The 16,405-nt window shown below is 32.5% G+C and overlaps 2 protein-coding genes across 2 annotated transcripts; one reads left to right on the top strand and one right to left on the bottom strand.

Annotated features, from left to right (window-relative positions):
- Positions 1-732: 732 nt before the first annotated feature.
- On the bottom strand, positions 733-6,379 carry LOC134728265 (thioredoxin domain-containing protein 17-like). The gene is made up of 4 exons (XM_063592810.1): positions 6,186-6,379; positions 4,232-4,313; positions 3,674-3,755; positions 733-945 (listed from the first exon to the last, which is right to left on the bottom strand). Exons 1-4 carry the CDS (start codon positions 6,322-6,324, stop codon positions 874-876), a joined length of 375 nt encoding a protein of 124 aa, XP_063448880.1. The 5' UTR covers positions 6,325-6,379; the 3' UTR covers positions 733-873.
- On the top strand, positions 6,368-16,134 carry LOC134728264 (uncharacterized). Its single transcript, XM_063592808.1, has 5 exons — positions 6,368-6,460; positions 11,283-11,450; positions 14,737-14,836; positions 15,195-15,296; positions 15,789-16,134. The coding sequence occupies exons 2-5, from the start codon at positions 11,289-11,291 to the stop codon at positions 15,998-16,000; spliced, it is 576 nt and encodes a 191-aa protein (XP_063448878.1). The 5' UTR covers positions 6,368-6,460; positions 11,283-11,288; the 3' UTR covers positions 16,001-16,134.
- Positions 16,135-16,405: the final 271 nt, after the last annotated feature.

Genomic DNA, 16,405 nt, shown 5'->3' with positions numbered 1-16,405 from the left:
AAAATTAATTTTATTAAAGAAGTGTGTAAAGTTTTAAGCAAAAATCATAAATCATTTCTGAGATACAACCCAACATGTAAAATTAAACCCCTCCCCCTTTTTTACAAATTACTGAATAACTCAAAAATGAAATTTTGAATCATCATGAAAAAGTATACAGATCTTAAGATTAATATACCTAGGAAGTGTGTAAAGTTTTTAAATAATAAAAAAAAAAATTTTGAGAAAATGCTGGCCTGTGAAAAAAACACAACCCTGTTTTAGTTACAAAGTGCTATAACTCGAAAAGTTTTAATCTTATTTTTACCAAAAAGTATACAGATTATTTGACCATCATAAGAAACAACTATATAAAGTTTCATGAAATTTGGATAAGTCGTTCTCAAGTTACAATGTGACATGTTTAAGCCGGGCAGACAGACAGACCAACTGACAGATGGACAGACACCAGACATTTATATACCATAATACACCCCGTCAAAATTTTGACAGGCCTATAAAAACATTCATTCTGGACATTAACACCTTACTATAAATCCTTTTGTTCAAGCAGTCAAAGCACAATTAAAATGAGATAAAGCATAATGATCATATGGCAGACAAAAACTTCATAACATAAGGTATATCAGGCATTCTGTGATTTCCTTTGTAGGGAAGATAAAATAAACAACAGAAGCATGTAGATCAACTATAGTTAATATGTAAGGTTTGTGATTTTCAACTCTCATACCATAGAGAAGAAACAGCTGTATTTGTTGCAATTTTATTACACTGAATAAATAAATAAATGGTCACATGATAGCACCAAACACTCTGAATAGAATGTGCACAGCTAGAGACAATTTATCCCAGGAATGTCTGTAAACCTTAGTATCAATCTTCATCAGTAAGCATCATCTTTACCAGTTCTTCATTGGCACACTGTTCTTCTTGTAGTCTCTGTGGCTGTTAAAAAAATAATAATCATAAGTTGTAATTTAGGATATTTGCTTCTCTGTTTTAAAATACCAAGCTTTTTAAAAGACTGTTATGAATTGATGGTATATAAATAAAGAAACTGGAAAAGCAGAAAAGAATAATAGGTCCGTGTGCTTGTATTCGAGATATAAGCCATAGAAAATTTGGCAAGAAATTATTCTCTCTAGATTTTTCATATATTTAACATTGGCACCCTTTTTCTATCAAAAACGATGAAAAAGTAACAAGGAATCAAAAAATTTTCAAAGATGACATGTAAAACTATATTTAATCAAATTATGGAAAAAAAGTAGGGGTTAGTAGGTAAATTTTTAAAATGCTAGTACATGGATAAAACCAGAGGATTTCGAATATCTGGCAAAAACTCAAAAACAAGAGGAGCAAACATCCCCTAAATTATCAGCACTAATTTTGTTAGTGAATTAAGTGTTCTGGATTAGATTTCACAAAGAAACTTATGACTAAGATTGATTGTTAGTATACTGATTTGTTCATGACTTGAGACCAATCATTGTCATAAGTAGTTTTGTAAAACGACTCCCTGTCAGTTGAAACCTGACTGTTTTTCCTGAGCATTCTTCTTAAATCTGGTCTTCCTTAAGAATTGCTTATTTTTTTGCCATTCAGAGGCTTATTATACATGTTGATGTTTAAGGTGGTACCTAACACTACAGGGAGATAACTCTGTAAAATCAGCTAAACGTTTTCAATTTTGTTGTGTTGTTAAAGGGGCACTAGCTACGATATATATAAAAAAATAAAGTATGATTTTTTTTAGATCAATCATTAATCAAATTGGAATAATGAAATAATAATTTGCTTTTAGCAATCAATTTCCTTTAATTTTGTTGAAATAAGCGATTAAACATAATTTTTGACTGATTCGCTTGCAAGTGAAAACGTCATCATCATTCTAACCGGTATTCATGTGAACTTCAAGTTAACCCCTAGCTAGAGATTGACAACGCATGCATTGTACGTGTACTGGTTATTTAATAAAAAGAATGTCAACAATGAACGTGAAACTACGGTAAATCATTTGATTACTAATTCGATGCACATAAAATCATTCTTATATGGTTAAAAACAATTAGAAACATCTATTTTTAATCTATAAAATAAAATCAAACAGACCTATAAAAATGCAATTGCACGTGTTGTTTTAATCTATTCGTATCTTTATTTTTGTTTACATCGCTTATATGGTCATCTGAGGTCAAATCGATAGTTAATTAGATGGCGTCTGGACTAAAATACACACGAAACGAACCTATATATTATCTACCCCATGCTCTGTAAACTGTTTATTTTAGACTTTTGATAGTTTGGATAAATGTTTTACATTGTTATAAACCAAATATGAGAATTTGAGTCAAATTGGTTACAATGAATTTGACAGCTAGTGCCCCTCTAAGGGAATATTAAGCTTCTGAATGCTCAAAATTGGTGTTTGTCAAACTGTTTTATAGCCAGTGTAATTTTTCTGATAAATAGGTCATGTAGGTTGGCTCAAATTTTTTGAAATTTTTATAATTTTTTCAAAGGGTCAAAATTAATACTTTGGCAAAGGTTTATGAAAATTAAAACAAACCAAATTAATTCAAGTGAATGTGTTGTGTAACACTTTAAGCTTATATTTACTGTTCTTAACCTTTACTCTTCATTGAAGGCTGAACTGTTCACTGTTGTTTTTTCATAGTATTTTTTTGTAGGTGGATACTTTTCCAATTGAAAATATATAGGGTTTGATTGACACAATTGAGCAAGTATTGTTTCCCTACATCACTGTTGTGGAAGTCTAAGTGCTCAAATTTCTTTAAAAATCAGCCAAATTTAACTTATTAACATTCTAGAAAAAGTCATTTTCAGATCAATTCAAAGTTTTTCAAGCATTGCTTGATTCAAAATTAAGACAAATTTAGGATCATTTTTCAGATTCATTTGTGCTGCATGTTTCAAGTTGGTTAGTCCAATCAGAAAATCCAACATTTACATCTCCACAATGATGGTCAAGGGGAATAACTGTAACTCAAATTAAATCCTATTGAAACCTACCTATAATACCACATTTAATTTCCGTATATTTCTGTTTACAATCTAATGTACAATGTAATTTAGGAGAAAACTATATTGTATTTTAAGCTGGTGATTTGATGGTTGCAAATTAAGTTTACTAGCATTTGCGACCATCAAATCACTTATTTATGCTGTCTAAGCTTTACAACGTACAATATTGTTATCTGACCTACCAAATTAAGACTATTTACCAGATTTGTTATCATATAAGCAACACGGCGCGTGCCACATGTGGAGCAGGATCTGCTTACCCTTTAGAAGCACCTGAGAGATCACCCCTAGTTTGTGTTGGGGTTCGTGTTGTTTTTTCTGTAGTTTTCTATGTTGTGTCGTGTGTACTATAGTTTGTCTGTTTGTCTTTTTCAATTTATGAGTTTTACTGTCCCTTTGGAATCTTTCGTCCCTCTTTTATCAAATTCTAATGAGACTGGCAGAAAACAAGGTCAAATCATATATTTAAAATTTGCCATACATCTATCTGTGCTTGCACATAAATTTTCATAGCATCATTTGTGAACTGATGCCATGAGAATTAGTGCATGAAATTATCCAATTAAAATGAATGTTACAAACAATGTTGCATTAGAATGAACAATATCACTGTAGAAACAATGTTTACCTTGCCAACAACCATTAGTGTAGGAACACTTTTTAATTTGAGATCAGGATCTGTTCTAAACCCATTTGATTGGTCCTTCCAGCTTAAAGTAAAAAATCACATGATTAAAAATCTGGTTTAAACAGTTACAGGTTTAAAGTTACATTTGCCCAGTCTAAAACTTGGTGTTTTTCTTGTTCTGTTTTTTCTTCTTCCGTATACCAACTGTAATGTGTGCACATATTTGTTATATCAAATTGTTCCAAAATGGTGTGACCAATTAAAATAATATAACTACATGCATGTCTTGTATTATTTGAACATAAGTTAGTGTTATGAAAAAATAATTGCACTAAATTCAGTTTGACAAACATCATGAACATGTATTACACAAAATTCTACAAAATAGTATATGAAGCTTTTAATAAAAAGTAATCAAGCAATTTAGGCAATCATTCTCAAAGTTCCTGTTATTAATATGCATAGGACTTTATAAATAAATAAATTTACAATTACACTCCAATATGCCAATGATCTCTCACAAAATATAAGATATTAGTCATTCTAGTCAGTACTTACAAAGTTCTGTCCCCTACACCACAATGGATAAACACTGCATCAGCAGGTGCACTTGATAAACATTTCTTTATAACAGGGTCAGCTAACAAAAAATAATCAAAGAAATAAAAAAATTATAATCATACTATCAAACAGTCATGACAGTTACTTATTTAACATTCATATGCATGCAATGTTTATATTACATGTGTTAAAAAAAATTTCATATCAGCATGATCAGGAAGACATCAAATGGTCAACAAATTAAAAAAAAAAACAGAAAAGAGCACATGGTTTCTGATGTCAAAAATTGTAAATAAAAATTCTCCCTTGTAATTATCATAAGAAATTAACCCTGCATTTCAATGCAAAAAAAATCTGAGGCATAAAACAGACATGTACATCTAAACAGTCTTTGGTGTTCTCAAGCAATTTTTTTTTTTATTTGATGTTTCAATAAAATAGTTTAAAAAATAAAAATGACTTGCTTACTATAAAAGCATGTACATGTACTTTAAAACAAAGAAAACAAGTTGAAAAGTTGCTCAGTGTTATTTCAAATGACATGAATGAAGGTTATTTTCTCTTGGAACATATGTGAAATTTTCAATTCAGTACAGGTACATGTAGGGATAAAACTTTATTCATGGAATATGTTTCTTTAACTGAAAATGTTGAAACAAAAATAAATTCTGTACAAAAAATGTTAGACATCATAAAAAAATTGTGAATGGAAATGGGAAATGTGTCAAAGAGACACCAACCTGACCATAGAACAGACAACAGCAGAAGGTCACCAACAGGTCTTCAATGCAGCAAGAAATTTGCTCAACCTGAGGCGTACTTCAGCTGGTCCCTAAACACATGTTTTTTTTAAAACCGTTTTTTTTTCTAAAGTGAATATTGATCAATGTTTTCGAAGGGTTAAATACTTCTCAGTGATGTCTTCTTGCCATGGCTTTGTTTGAATTTGGTTGTTAGATTTTTGGTCATGAATGTTTGTCTCTAATATTTAATTAACTGTGCATTTGTATTCAGATATCGCAGATAAAATTTATTCGTTCATTGTGTAATCATACGTTTTTTGATTGAGTTAAGTCTTCCAATTGATATTTTAGCGTGTGTTTTTCTATGTTGTGATGTTATGCTATTGTTTCAGAAAAAGGGAGAAGGTTTGGATCCATTAAAACATTTAATCCCGCTGCAAATTTTTGCACCTGTCCTAAGTCAGGAATCTGATGTACAGTAGTTGTCGTTTGTTTATGTAATATATGCGTGTTTCTCGTTTTGTTTATATAGATTAGACCGTTGGTTTTCCCGTTTCAATGGTTTTGCACTAGTAATTTTGGGGCCATTTATAGCTTGTTGTTCGGTGTGAGCCAAGGCTTTGTGTTGAAGGCCGTACTTTAACCTATAATGGTTTAATTTTTAAATTGTTATTTGGATGGAGAGTTGTCTCATTGGCACTCACACCACATCTTCCTATATCTATATATATACTAGTTCAGTGATAATGAGCGCCATTCTAAACTCCAAATTGTACACAATAAACTTAAATTAAAAATAATACAAGACTGCCTCAAAGGCCCTGAGAATCTCCTGACTTGGGACAACACAAGACAAGTGCAAAAATGTGGCGGGGTTAAACATGTTTATGGAATCTCAACCCTCCTCCTATACCTATAGGCAATGTAGAAAAGTAAACGCATAACAATACGCACATTAAAATTCAGTTCAAGAGAAGTCTGAGTCTGATGTCAGAAGAATATATGTCATGACATATTTATAAATCATGACCATGATGACATCACACCTCCAAATAATAATATAACCAGGACCCCCCCCCCCCTTTTTTGGACCATCAATGTATTTGAATGGGAGCATATAGTTGGAACCCCCTTTTTAAAATGACTGGATCTGCCCCTGAGTTAATGATGTGTGCATGAAATAACTCTCCCCCTTTTCTGATGCTCACCTGCGACACAATCTGGACACCAATTTTTGCCTTCTGAATCCGTTGATCCAGAAAACTGGGCAAAGATTACTTTTCCTTTATGTTCTTCTATTTTTTTCTTGTACTCTTCCAAGCCTTCAACGTTTACTTCAACAACCATGATTTCGTTACAATGGGCAGGTGTCTTTCTGTTAACAGGAAATAAAGAGACACTTCCGGTTAAAGTGAAAGTAGAAAGTGAAAATAGGAAAAATGTAAACAACACGATATTGAGATAAACAGGGACATATTGAAAGGTTGGTATTCAGCTCAGTGATAGATTTTTTTTTAAAAGTTATCACTCGATTTTTCATGAACATTAAGAATTTTCCTAGATTATCAATCTGCTTATAGCCACTACGTTGGGAACAAACTTGGCCTCTCTATCATATGGTGTTTTTGTTTAGACTGGATTATAAACGGCCTTAGTAAATATCATTTTTTTCAAAACCACATAACAATGGAAATTATTTACCAAAATAAATTGTACATCAAACTGTTTTTTACCAAAATTAATCGTGTAGAAGTCATCATGTTAATGTTTTATTATTTTTTTATGTTTTTATTTCTTACAATTGTGACAATATTAATATACTTTTTCAGGCTTTATTTACTCTTTAAAAACGTTAACTATACTATTCCATTTCCATTTCCATTTCCATTTCCATTTCCATTCCATTTCCATTTCCATTTCATTCCCATTCCCATTCCCATTCCCATCCCCATCCCATTCCATTTCCCATTCCATTTCATTTCCCATTACATTTCCTTTCATTTCCCATTCCCATTTCATTTCCCATCCCATTTCCCATTCCATTCAAATTCAAATTCCCATACCATTCCATTTCCCATTCCATTTCCCATTCCATTTCCCATTCCTTTCACCAATCCCATTCCATTCCATTTTCAATTCCATTTCCAGTCCCATTTCCATTCCGTTTCCATTCCCATTCCATTCCCATTTCCAATTCCATTTCCAATTCAATTTTCATTTCCAATTCAATTTTCATTTCCCATTCCATTTCCATTTCCCATTCCATTTAGTTTCTAATTTCCATTTCCCATTCCATTTAGTTTCTAATTTCCATTCCATTTTCCATTCTGGACAAATCCCATTTTCAATTCCTATTCCATTCCATTTCCCATTCCATTCCCATTCCCATTTCCAATTCCATTTCCAATTCAATTTTCATTTCCCATTCCATTTCCATTTTCCATTCCATTCAGTTTCTAATTTCCATTTCATTTCCCATTCCATTTTCAATTCCTATTCCATTCCATTTCCCATTCCATTTCCCATTCCATTTCCCATTCCATTTCCCATTCCATTTCCCATTCCATTTCCCATTTCATTTCCCATTCCATTTCCAATTCCATTTCCATTCCCATTTCCAATTCCATTTCCATTCCCATTTCCATTTCTATTCCCATTTCCGTTTCCATTTCCATTCCATTCAATTCAATTCTATTTTAAAGCGTCCCAGAAAAAATAGCCTTGCCAGACGTCATAATTATTTGGACTATACTGATACCAGGTCTTTCCACTGTTGTATGTCCTTTGCAATCTTCTCCATTTCACCCAAGTCTTTCCCATGCTTTTAAATTCACTATCAATTGTCTTTCCCCATGTTTCGTTGGTCTTTTTCTGTTTGTTTCACCTTCAGATGATGTCCATTTTAGAGCTTTTTTGGTGATGTTATTCTGTTTTTTTCTTCGGGCGTGTCCAAGCCATCTGAATCTTCGTTGTTTTATGGCGGTCATTAGATCTTTTAGTCCTGTTCTTTTGTACAGTTCTTTATTTGATATCTTTGATGGCCAATATATCTTACATATTTTCCTCATACATTTGGTGTGGAATCCTCCATCATTCTGACCATACAATAAGACAGAAAGCAATTCTGGTACTTTATTATGTTTTTCACTTGTGTTGCCTGTCCGCCACATTTTATTAAGTTGAAAAAAAAATGTTCTGGCCTTTTGGACACTTTTCGTGTTATATAAAGGTTTATATAGGAAAAAAATAGCTGAGACGAGTGCCTTTGGAGTCTGTTTGAGATGTCTTTTGGAGTCTGTTTGAGATGTCTTTTGGAGTCTGTTTGAGATGTCTTTTTCTGTTGCTTTGTTTTTGCTGAGAATGCTGCCCAAATAGATAAAGTCATCTACTTCTTCTAGTGGTTCACCTTCTACTTTAATTGCACTGAAACTCCTGCTCCTGCCCAAGTTTTATTGTTTTTGTTTTCTTCATGTTGATGTTTGATCCAATTTGGTGTGTGTATTTGGCTAGATCGTAGGTTTTCTTAATTTTGTAGATGGTCAGCATTGCTTGAAAGTAGGGATATATCGTCTACAAATTCAAGACCTTCAAGCATTGATGTATAGTTCAACCTAATTTCTCATTTTTTTATTCATTACTCAACCAATAGCGACAAGGAAAGCATAGGTGACAATATGCATCCTTGTCGTTCTCCACTTGTGCATGATATTGAACCAAATGCTTGTTTTTTGTTGTTGTTTTGGATAACGCTACATGAGAAGTTGATGTAGAAGCTCTTGATGATTTGGAGGAACTTCTCTGGGCATCCCTATGGTTTGAGGATCTGCCATAGACTTTCCCTGTGGATGCTATCAAAAGCCTTTCACAATCGACGAAGTTGATGAAGTTGATCAATATGTACCTGACCATAATTATAAATGTGTCACAAATGTAGAACATATATTTGCATAATTTATCAATCAAAGGGAAGTAATTATGAGTTATTTATATTTTACAGATACATGTATTATGTTTCGGGATCTATTTCATAGTTATATTTCTCCTTTATTCTATTTTTTTATATTCATTTATATTAAAAGATGACTTAAAACATGATTTATGCAACTTTATCATATATTTAGTACAAAATACAGCTATTTTGTATATCTAATAAAGGTTCTTTTTTCCAGTCTGTATCACCTACCCTGTACCTCATACCCCGTATCGCATGGCTAAACCCGTATCGCATACCCCGTATCGTATAAAGTCAGTTTTTTAGGGGATTTTTTGCTTAAGAATTTTTTTTCTAAAAATAGGTAATTTTTTGGAATGACGTCATTTTTTGGTATGAAACGTCACGTACATCAAGTTTTCATATTGTATGTGACATCACGAACATCAAGTTTTTACAAAATATTTTTTGGCACACTCAATGCAACTATAAAAAAATACAAAACACTTAAATATATACAATAATAAACAAAATATTTTCAAAACAACAGATTGTAAGGTAACCTAGGTGCTTCGTATAAATAATTGAGCAGTTATTTTAAAGCTTTGAAACAAGAAAAAAGCAGAACTGAAGGTAACCCAGTGCTATGGATCAGAAAACAGTTCATATACTTTAATTCTCTTCTGTTGAAATATATGATAAAGCGTATAATACATGGCAAAATCCGTATCACATGCCGTATCACCCTCGACCAATATCATCCCTCGGGCCTAAAGGCCCTCGGGATGATACGACATATAATACGGATTTTGCCATGTATTATTAAGGTCTTTCCTTTTACAAAAGGGAAAGACCTTACTGTATTTCTTCTGTTTATTATTCTTTTTCCGCCAAACTTTGACGAAGTTAGCAGCCTAAACCGTAAGACGTGTCGCTTTCATGTTCTCACTTTGTATCGGTGTCATGAATACCTATCTGGAACTCACCCTGTTTGTCGAAATATTTTGTCGGTTCGGAGTAATCCCTTCGAAACCAAAAAAACTTGTTATCGTTCCAACACCATAACCGTAATAGATAGAAAAAGAATGAAGGGTGAAATTTGTTCAGGACCAGACCCCGGTTCTTCGTTACATTTAATTCGAAAAGATTCAACGACTCATTGGTAGGGTTATGCCCCTATGAAAATTAACCGGTGTCGGTGGACCACCAAAACTCAGAAACCGTAAATCGTAGAGACCTAGGATCTTCATCATTCATCAACAATTCATGAGACTTTCAAAAATACCTCAAGGTCAAATGTGTATGTTGACCTTGACCTTTGACCTAACACCTTGTTATCAGAACAACTCAAAAACCATTATACTTACAGAAGTTTTAAATGGTAAAAAATGTTTGGGTCATTACCGCGCTTTGTTACTTTGTTACATTTTGACCGAAGAGATTTGACCTTCTTTTAAGGGGCATAAAGCCTGTTTAAGGTTTCCGAAAAGGCAAAATCAGCTTTAACTATATGACCAAAGGTCCTAGACCCATGGGGTCTTCAGCAATGACATATGGGACTAATGACCTTGACAAATACCTCAAGGTCAAATGTGTATGTTGACCTTGACCCTTGACCTAACACCTTGTTATGGGATAATCTCAGAAACTATTATACTTACAGAAGTTTTAAATAGTGGGAAATGTTTGAGTCATTACAGCGCAACTTTGTTACATTTTGACCGAAGAGATTTGACCTTTTTTAAGGGGCATAACCCTTGTTTTAGTTTTCTGGAAAGACAAAATCAGCTTTTATTATAAAACCAAAGGTCCTAGACCCATGTTGTCTTCAGCAATGACATTGGGGACTTATGACCTTGACAAAGGTCAAAATGTCAAAGGTCAAGGTCATGTCCCAGATAGCAAATTTAGTGGTTTTAACCTTATTTAAAGGATTTTTAGTGTGTTTTCGAGCTTTTCAAGGTTGACCTTGACCTTTTCAATACATTCTACGTCTGTTGGAACATGTATTTTACATTATAAAAGGAAAGACCTCTCAATTGTTCAAGAACAATTGACAGTTTAATTCTCTATGTATTTCTACTTTAATTTTTTTTTAATTTTTAGAGAGATCCGAAAACACGGAAATTTATTCCCATTATACTGCAGATATTTTTTTTTATTTACTACTATAGCTTATATTCAAATACACTACTATTAGTCCATATAGTATTTTCAAAGATTAAGGGTTTTTTCAGTAACTATTCCTATTTTAATTTCCAAAATAGAATTTCACGGATGAGATTTTACCCGGATATAATTTTGCTTTACACTAATGTTATTAAATTTTCTAGGTATTTAAAAATACTATTAAACAAATGGCATATACATTTAGGAAAAGATGGCAGAAGAAAACACAGGAGAGAAGAGCAAACCAGGCGTCGGAATGAGAATGACTATTTCTATGATCAGTAAAAAGTTTTCTAAAGCAGCAAACATCAGTACAAATACTCTGTCTGACTGGATGAAGAATGAAGACGAGGCTCAGAAACTAGTGTTACTGGTAGGTATACTAAAATCATAAATATCAGGCTGGATTTTATTCCATTCGAGGTCCATGATAATATTTATTATATTGTCAATCAAAAGATAAATTTAGATGAATGAAAACCAATTTTTTTTTTTTTTTTTTTTATTAGATCTTTTGAGATCAGAAACATATTAATTGACATACTGTTCCCAGTTTGAGATATAGAGTGGGGTCCTCATTTTCGCTATATCTTTCCATGTTTTCTGCAGTTTATGTTCAAGTCATTATGTTTTTGAAGTAAACTGATATTTCTATATGAATATAACTTCAAATGCAAAATATTTCTTACCTTGAAAACTTTTTTGTTTGAAAAAAATCATCTGAAAAGTTTGATCAAATGGTGTTTTAAATTTGCTGATTTTTTGTCAAAGGGAGACACATATTCGCCGTTTTTACACATCTATTTAAAACCAAATAACTGAAGCTTTAAACAATGTTTATCAAATCAATTTCATTATAAATGAAAAGCAGACATTTAAAAGTTTTAAAGAACTGTGAAATTTGGGGCAATCAGTCAAATAATTACTAAGAAACACTTCTTTGAAATCGTGTTTTTTCATTCAGGAAATAGGCCGAAAATTGTTGTCCGTTTTTCGGTCAATTGCGGTTAGTGCCGAAATTTTGTCTCAGTTTAAAAAATAATCATATTTGTTATAAAAATATAATTTACAGTAACTGGCATATTCTTCCATGTAAGCCATCTTCTGAAGTTTTTATTATTCCTTATTATATTGTATTTTTTTGTCTTTTTTCTTTTTATTTCTTATTTTTGTTTGAAATATGTATTACATGCATTACTACTATGTTGTATTTTTTTTCTTTTTCGCCATTATCTAATGTACTTTGTGTTTATATTTATATTGGGAGAGGACGTCTCTAATGTTGTTATAACTTGTGTCCAATCCCTTTTGCTACTTTTGCAAATAAAATATGTTTAAGGTGGTACCCAACACTTTAACTAAAATTAATTTGGCTCGTTTAATTTTCATGAAATTTTGACAAAGTATTTACTTTGACCCTTTGACAAAAACATAAAAAAAAATAATATTTGAACCAACTGTTTTATCAGAAAAATTACACTGGTTACATAGCAGTTTGACAAACACTTATTTTGATAATTTAGAAGCTTAATATTCCCTTAACAACACAACGTAATTAAAACGTTTAGCTGATTTTACAGAGTTATCTCCCTGTAGTGTTAGGTACCACCTAAACTTAAACTGAAGTTTTTACACCTCAAAATCATAAAACGGCGAAATTGTGTCCACGGCGAATATGGGCACCCCACTCTACCATTTGCCGGAAACATTTTTCTTGGCATGATGAACTGACAAAACTTCTGTTGTACGTCAGAGTCATCTTAGGCTAAGTTTATTCCTCTGATTTACAAGCACAATATACACTCCTTCGGATTGTTAATACTGTCAGCTGGAACCAATATGTAAATAATGTATAAGTCCCATTAGTGATCACCCTTTACTTCTTTTAATTTGAACACAAACATGTGATATTATCAGGTGCTTGAATGAACAGACCGGTACACATCCTGGAACTTACCTTAACTGAGAGACGGATATAAACACGTAAATGTATCCTTGAATATGAAATGTTAGATTTAATCTGCTTGTAGTAAATACGATCGATGAAAGTCAAATGCTCGACGAGACATCATATTAAAAGACATTTATTATAATTTGCTTGCTTTAAGTAAAACGTAATTATGCGTGACTACAAAATATCAAAAATAGACGTGCAAATGTAAATTTGAATACAGCGGTCTTTATAAAAGCAAGATAAATGTTAAAAATTCGACCCTTTACTTGAAAATATATGTCATATACTGTTATTTTTATATGTTGGAATCGTATGGACCACCTGTAACATAAGGGAACTACCGTTTCACTTTAAGAAGGTGGGGAAAGGGGCAGGAGTAGATTATATTCTTAGAAAAACTTGGTATCTGATCCCCAATTTGATGAAAATAGTACCCCACCCTTTTTGAAGTGAAATGTTTGCTCTCTTAACAAAGTTATACGCTCTAGCCCTTATATTTATCAGTCAACAAACATATATCCCAAATGCCTATGTCAGCTGGGCTTTCGTTTCAGTACATTTCATCAGACTTTAATGTATGTCTCTGCTTTCACATTCTTCATAAAAGGTCATTTCGGTGGTGTTCTTACATTGAAGTGTCATTTTGTTACATCAAAAGCGACGAACTAATGCTCAGAATAGTTTTTTCTTATATTTTCTCACCCGTTTGCGTCCGTCGTCGTTAACGTTTTATACATTTTGAACTTCTTCTAGAGAACCACTGAATGGAATAAAACCAAACATGGCATGAATGTTCCTTATGAGGAGCTGGCCAAGTGTTGTTGCTTTGTAGCCGATCCATCACCCAAGATGGCCGCCAGCGGGGGACTTAGTTTAACATAGGACCCTACGGGAAATGCATACAAATGACTTCTTTTAAAGAATAACTGAATGGAATGAAACAAAACACCGTACGGATGCTCCTGATGAGATGCTGACCAAGTGTTGTTAATTTGTAACCGATCCATCATCCAAAATGGCCACCAGCGCGGGACTTAGTTTAACATAGGACCCTATGGGAAATACATACGAACGACTTCTTTTGGAGAACCACTGAATTGAATGAAATTAAAGCAAACATAGCATAAATGTTCCTTTCTTAGTGATGTGCTGGCCATGTGTTGTTACTTTGAAGCCAAATTTTATCTTTTGATATGATTTCAAAAACCCAAGTAGAATCAGGTGAGCGATACAGGCTGTTGAGAGCCTCTAGTTATATTATATATAACTTATTTCCGACATTGACGTAATACAAACAAGATGTTTTATTAAGTGGCACCTTTAAAAGGTTGAAAGTTAAATCTAGAAGTTAAAAGTTTCTTTAGTTTTTATATAAGTAAAACAATGAAATTCGTTGTGATGCCAAAACAACTATCAACCAAATAATAAGATATTAATAATCACAGTTTCTTTTATGGCCTTTAACAATGAACAACACTCACAACGTTATAAACAATTTAACGAAAAAACACATATGCCAAGAAAGAACCAGAACAACCGAATAACATGCACGCCCTCAACTCCGGAAAGGCACACCAACATTACACTCATGCATGTGTTTGAACGACCAACCTCCTTTAATCGAGACAATGGTATAACAACATAAACTACGAACACACTGAACATGATTATTATTCATATGATCACTATCCATATTTATTTCAAGGACTGTAGACCAGAGGAGGAGTTTGTCGTCAGTCGTATACCGGGAGCTGTTCGAGTGGACTATGAAAACGAGGCAGAAAATATTTTAGAAAAAATACAAGGTAATAGACACTATACGCATTGTAAATACATGTACTTGGTTACCATGGCTACTAGATTATTTTTGCGGTTCCAGTTCAGTGGTATTTGTTCGAAAGCTTAAATTCTGATATTTTGACGTGAAAATTCCATGCAATGATAACACACGAAAGAACTAGCTGCTTACATTTAGTAAAACTGTTAACTTACTGTTAACTTATTACGTAGAAGAATGAAATGCCTGCAACCCAGCATAAGAAAATTAATCAAGCTTCAAATGGGGCATTTATATTAATTTTCTCTGATTATAAACATCAAATGTCGCATCTGCAATGTTAATCACAAAATCACTTAATTTTAAGAATATTACTGAAAATTTAGATGTAAAGACCAATCAGAGAGCCCGTATCGTATGTTATTGTGCAGCGGGATACAGATCAAGTTTGATTGTAGAAAAATTACAGGACCATTTCAAAAAATTAGGTATGTGTACATGTAATATTATTTCCATAGTGTTAAACAACTTCTAGTAAACAAAGTTAGATAGAGGTGCAATGGTTGTGCCTTGATTTCAATATATTGTACTTTCAATTTGAATTACTAGTAATGAAATGTTAGTAACTTTACATACAAGTACATTTAGATTGTCTGAAATCAATATTTGAAATACTAATTACCAATGTTTATCTGAGATATATAACTTTAATAGTTGTTAAGCTTAATTTTCGAAAAAAAATGCAGTTGCAAAATTTTGTCACGACACATGCCACAGGTATTTAGTTGTCAATGCCCAAACATATTCTTTAATATCCGAGGTATTGTTCAATGATTTTGATGTATTTTTAAAAAAGCGGATATTTTGTTTTGCTCAAGCGAAATTTATTTTTGCCATTTATGGTATCATAGATAAGCCTACCTCTCAACAATGAACACATGAAGGAAATAAACCATTTAAATATCTAATTATTATAATAGGTACCAAACCTTCATGGGAGATGTATAACTTAGAAGGAAGTATATTTAAATGGGCGAATGAAGGCAGAACAATGGTCGATGTTAATGATAGAAGTACACCATTCGCTCATCCTTATAATGCTGTGTTTGGTAAATTACTGGAAAGCCACCTAAGAAGACAAGATGTACAGATGCCAAACGAAAAGAAAATATCCGTAGAGGACCCTCATTAGTGGCAAGTTTGTAAAAAGAACCAAGAAAAGGCGAACATGTGAAGAAAGTACTACGGAATAGAGTAAAAGTCACTGTTTTCTGGGAATATCTCATATTGTAATAGCCTTTTATTGGATAAATCTTAATACCATTCCATTGTGATATACATTTCTGATTGCTTATGTACTGTAAATATTTTACAATTAAATATATTTATTGTTTAACATGTCGTGTACAAATTATTTTCTGTCCATTTTGCGTTTTAGATATTGTATTCGTTAAGTGTAAAGTTCATTCAAAATACTAGCAAAAAGTATTTATGTTATAAATCGAATTTACTGGTATTTTAAATTTTTATTACATAAATAGAGGCAATAGTAGTATACCGCTGTTTGAAATTCATAAATCGATTGAGAAAAAAACAA

The sequence above is a fragment of the Mytilus trossulus genome, chromosome 8, assembly GCF_036588685.1.
Source record: "Mytilus trossulus isolate FHL-02 chromosome 8, PNRI_Mtr1.1.1.hap1, whole genome shotgun sequence".
Lineage (NCBI taxonomy): Eukaryota > Metazoa > Mollusca > Bivalvia > Mytilida > Mytilidae > Mytilus > Mytilus trossulus.
Note: the sequence above shows the minus strand (reverse complement) of the source record. Positions and strands in the feature narration are given on the sequence as shown.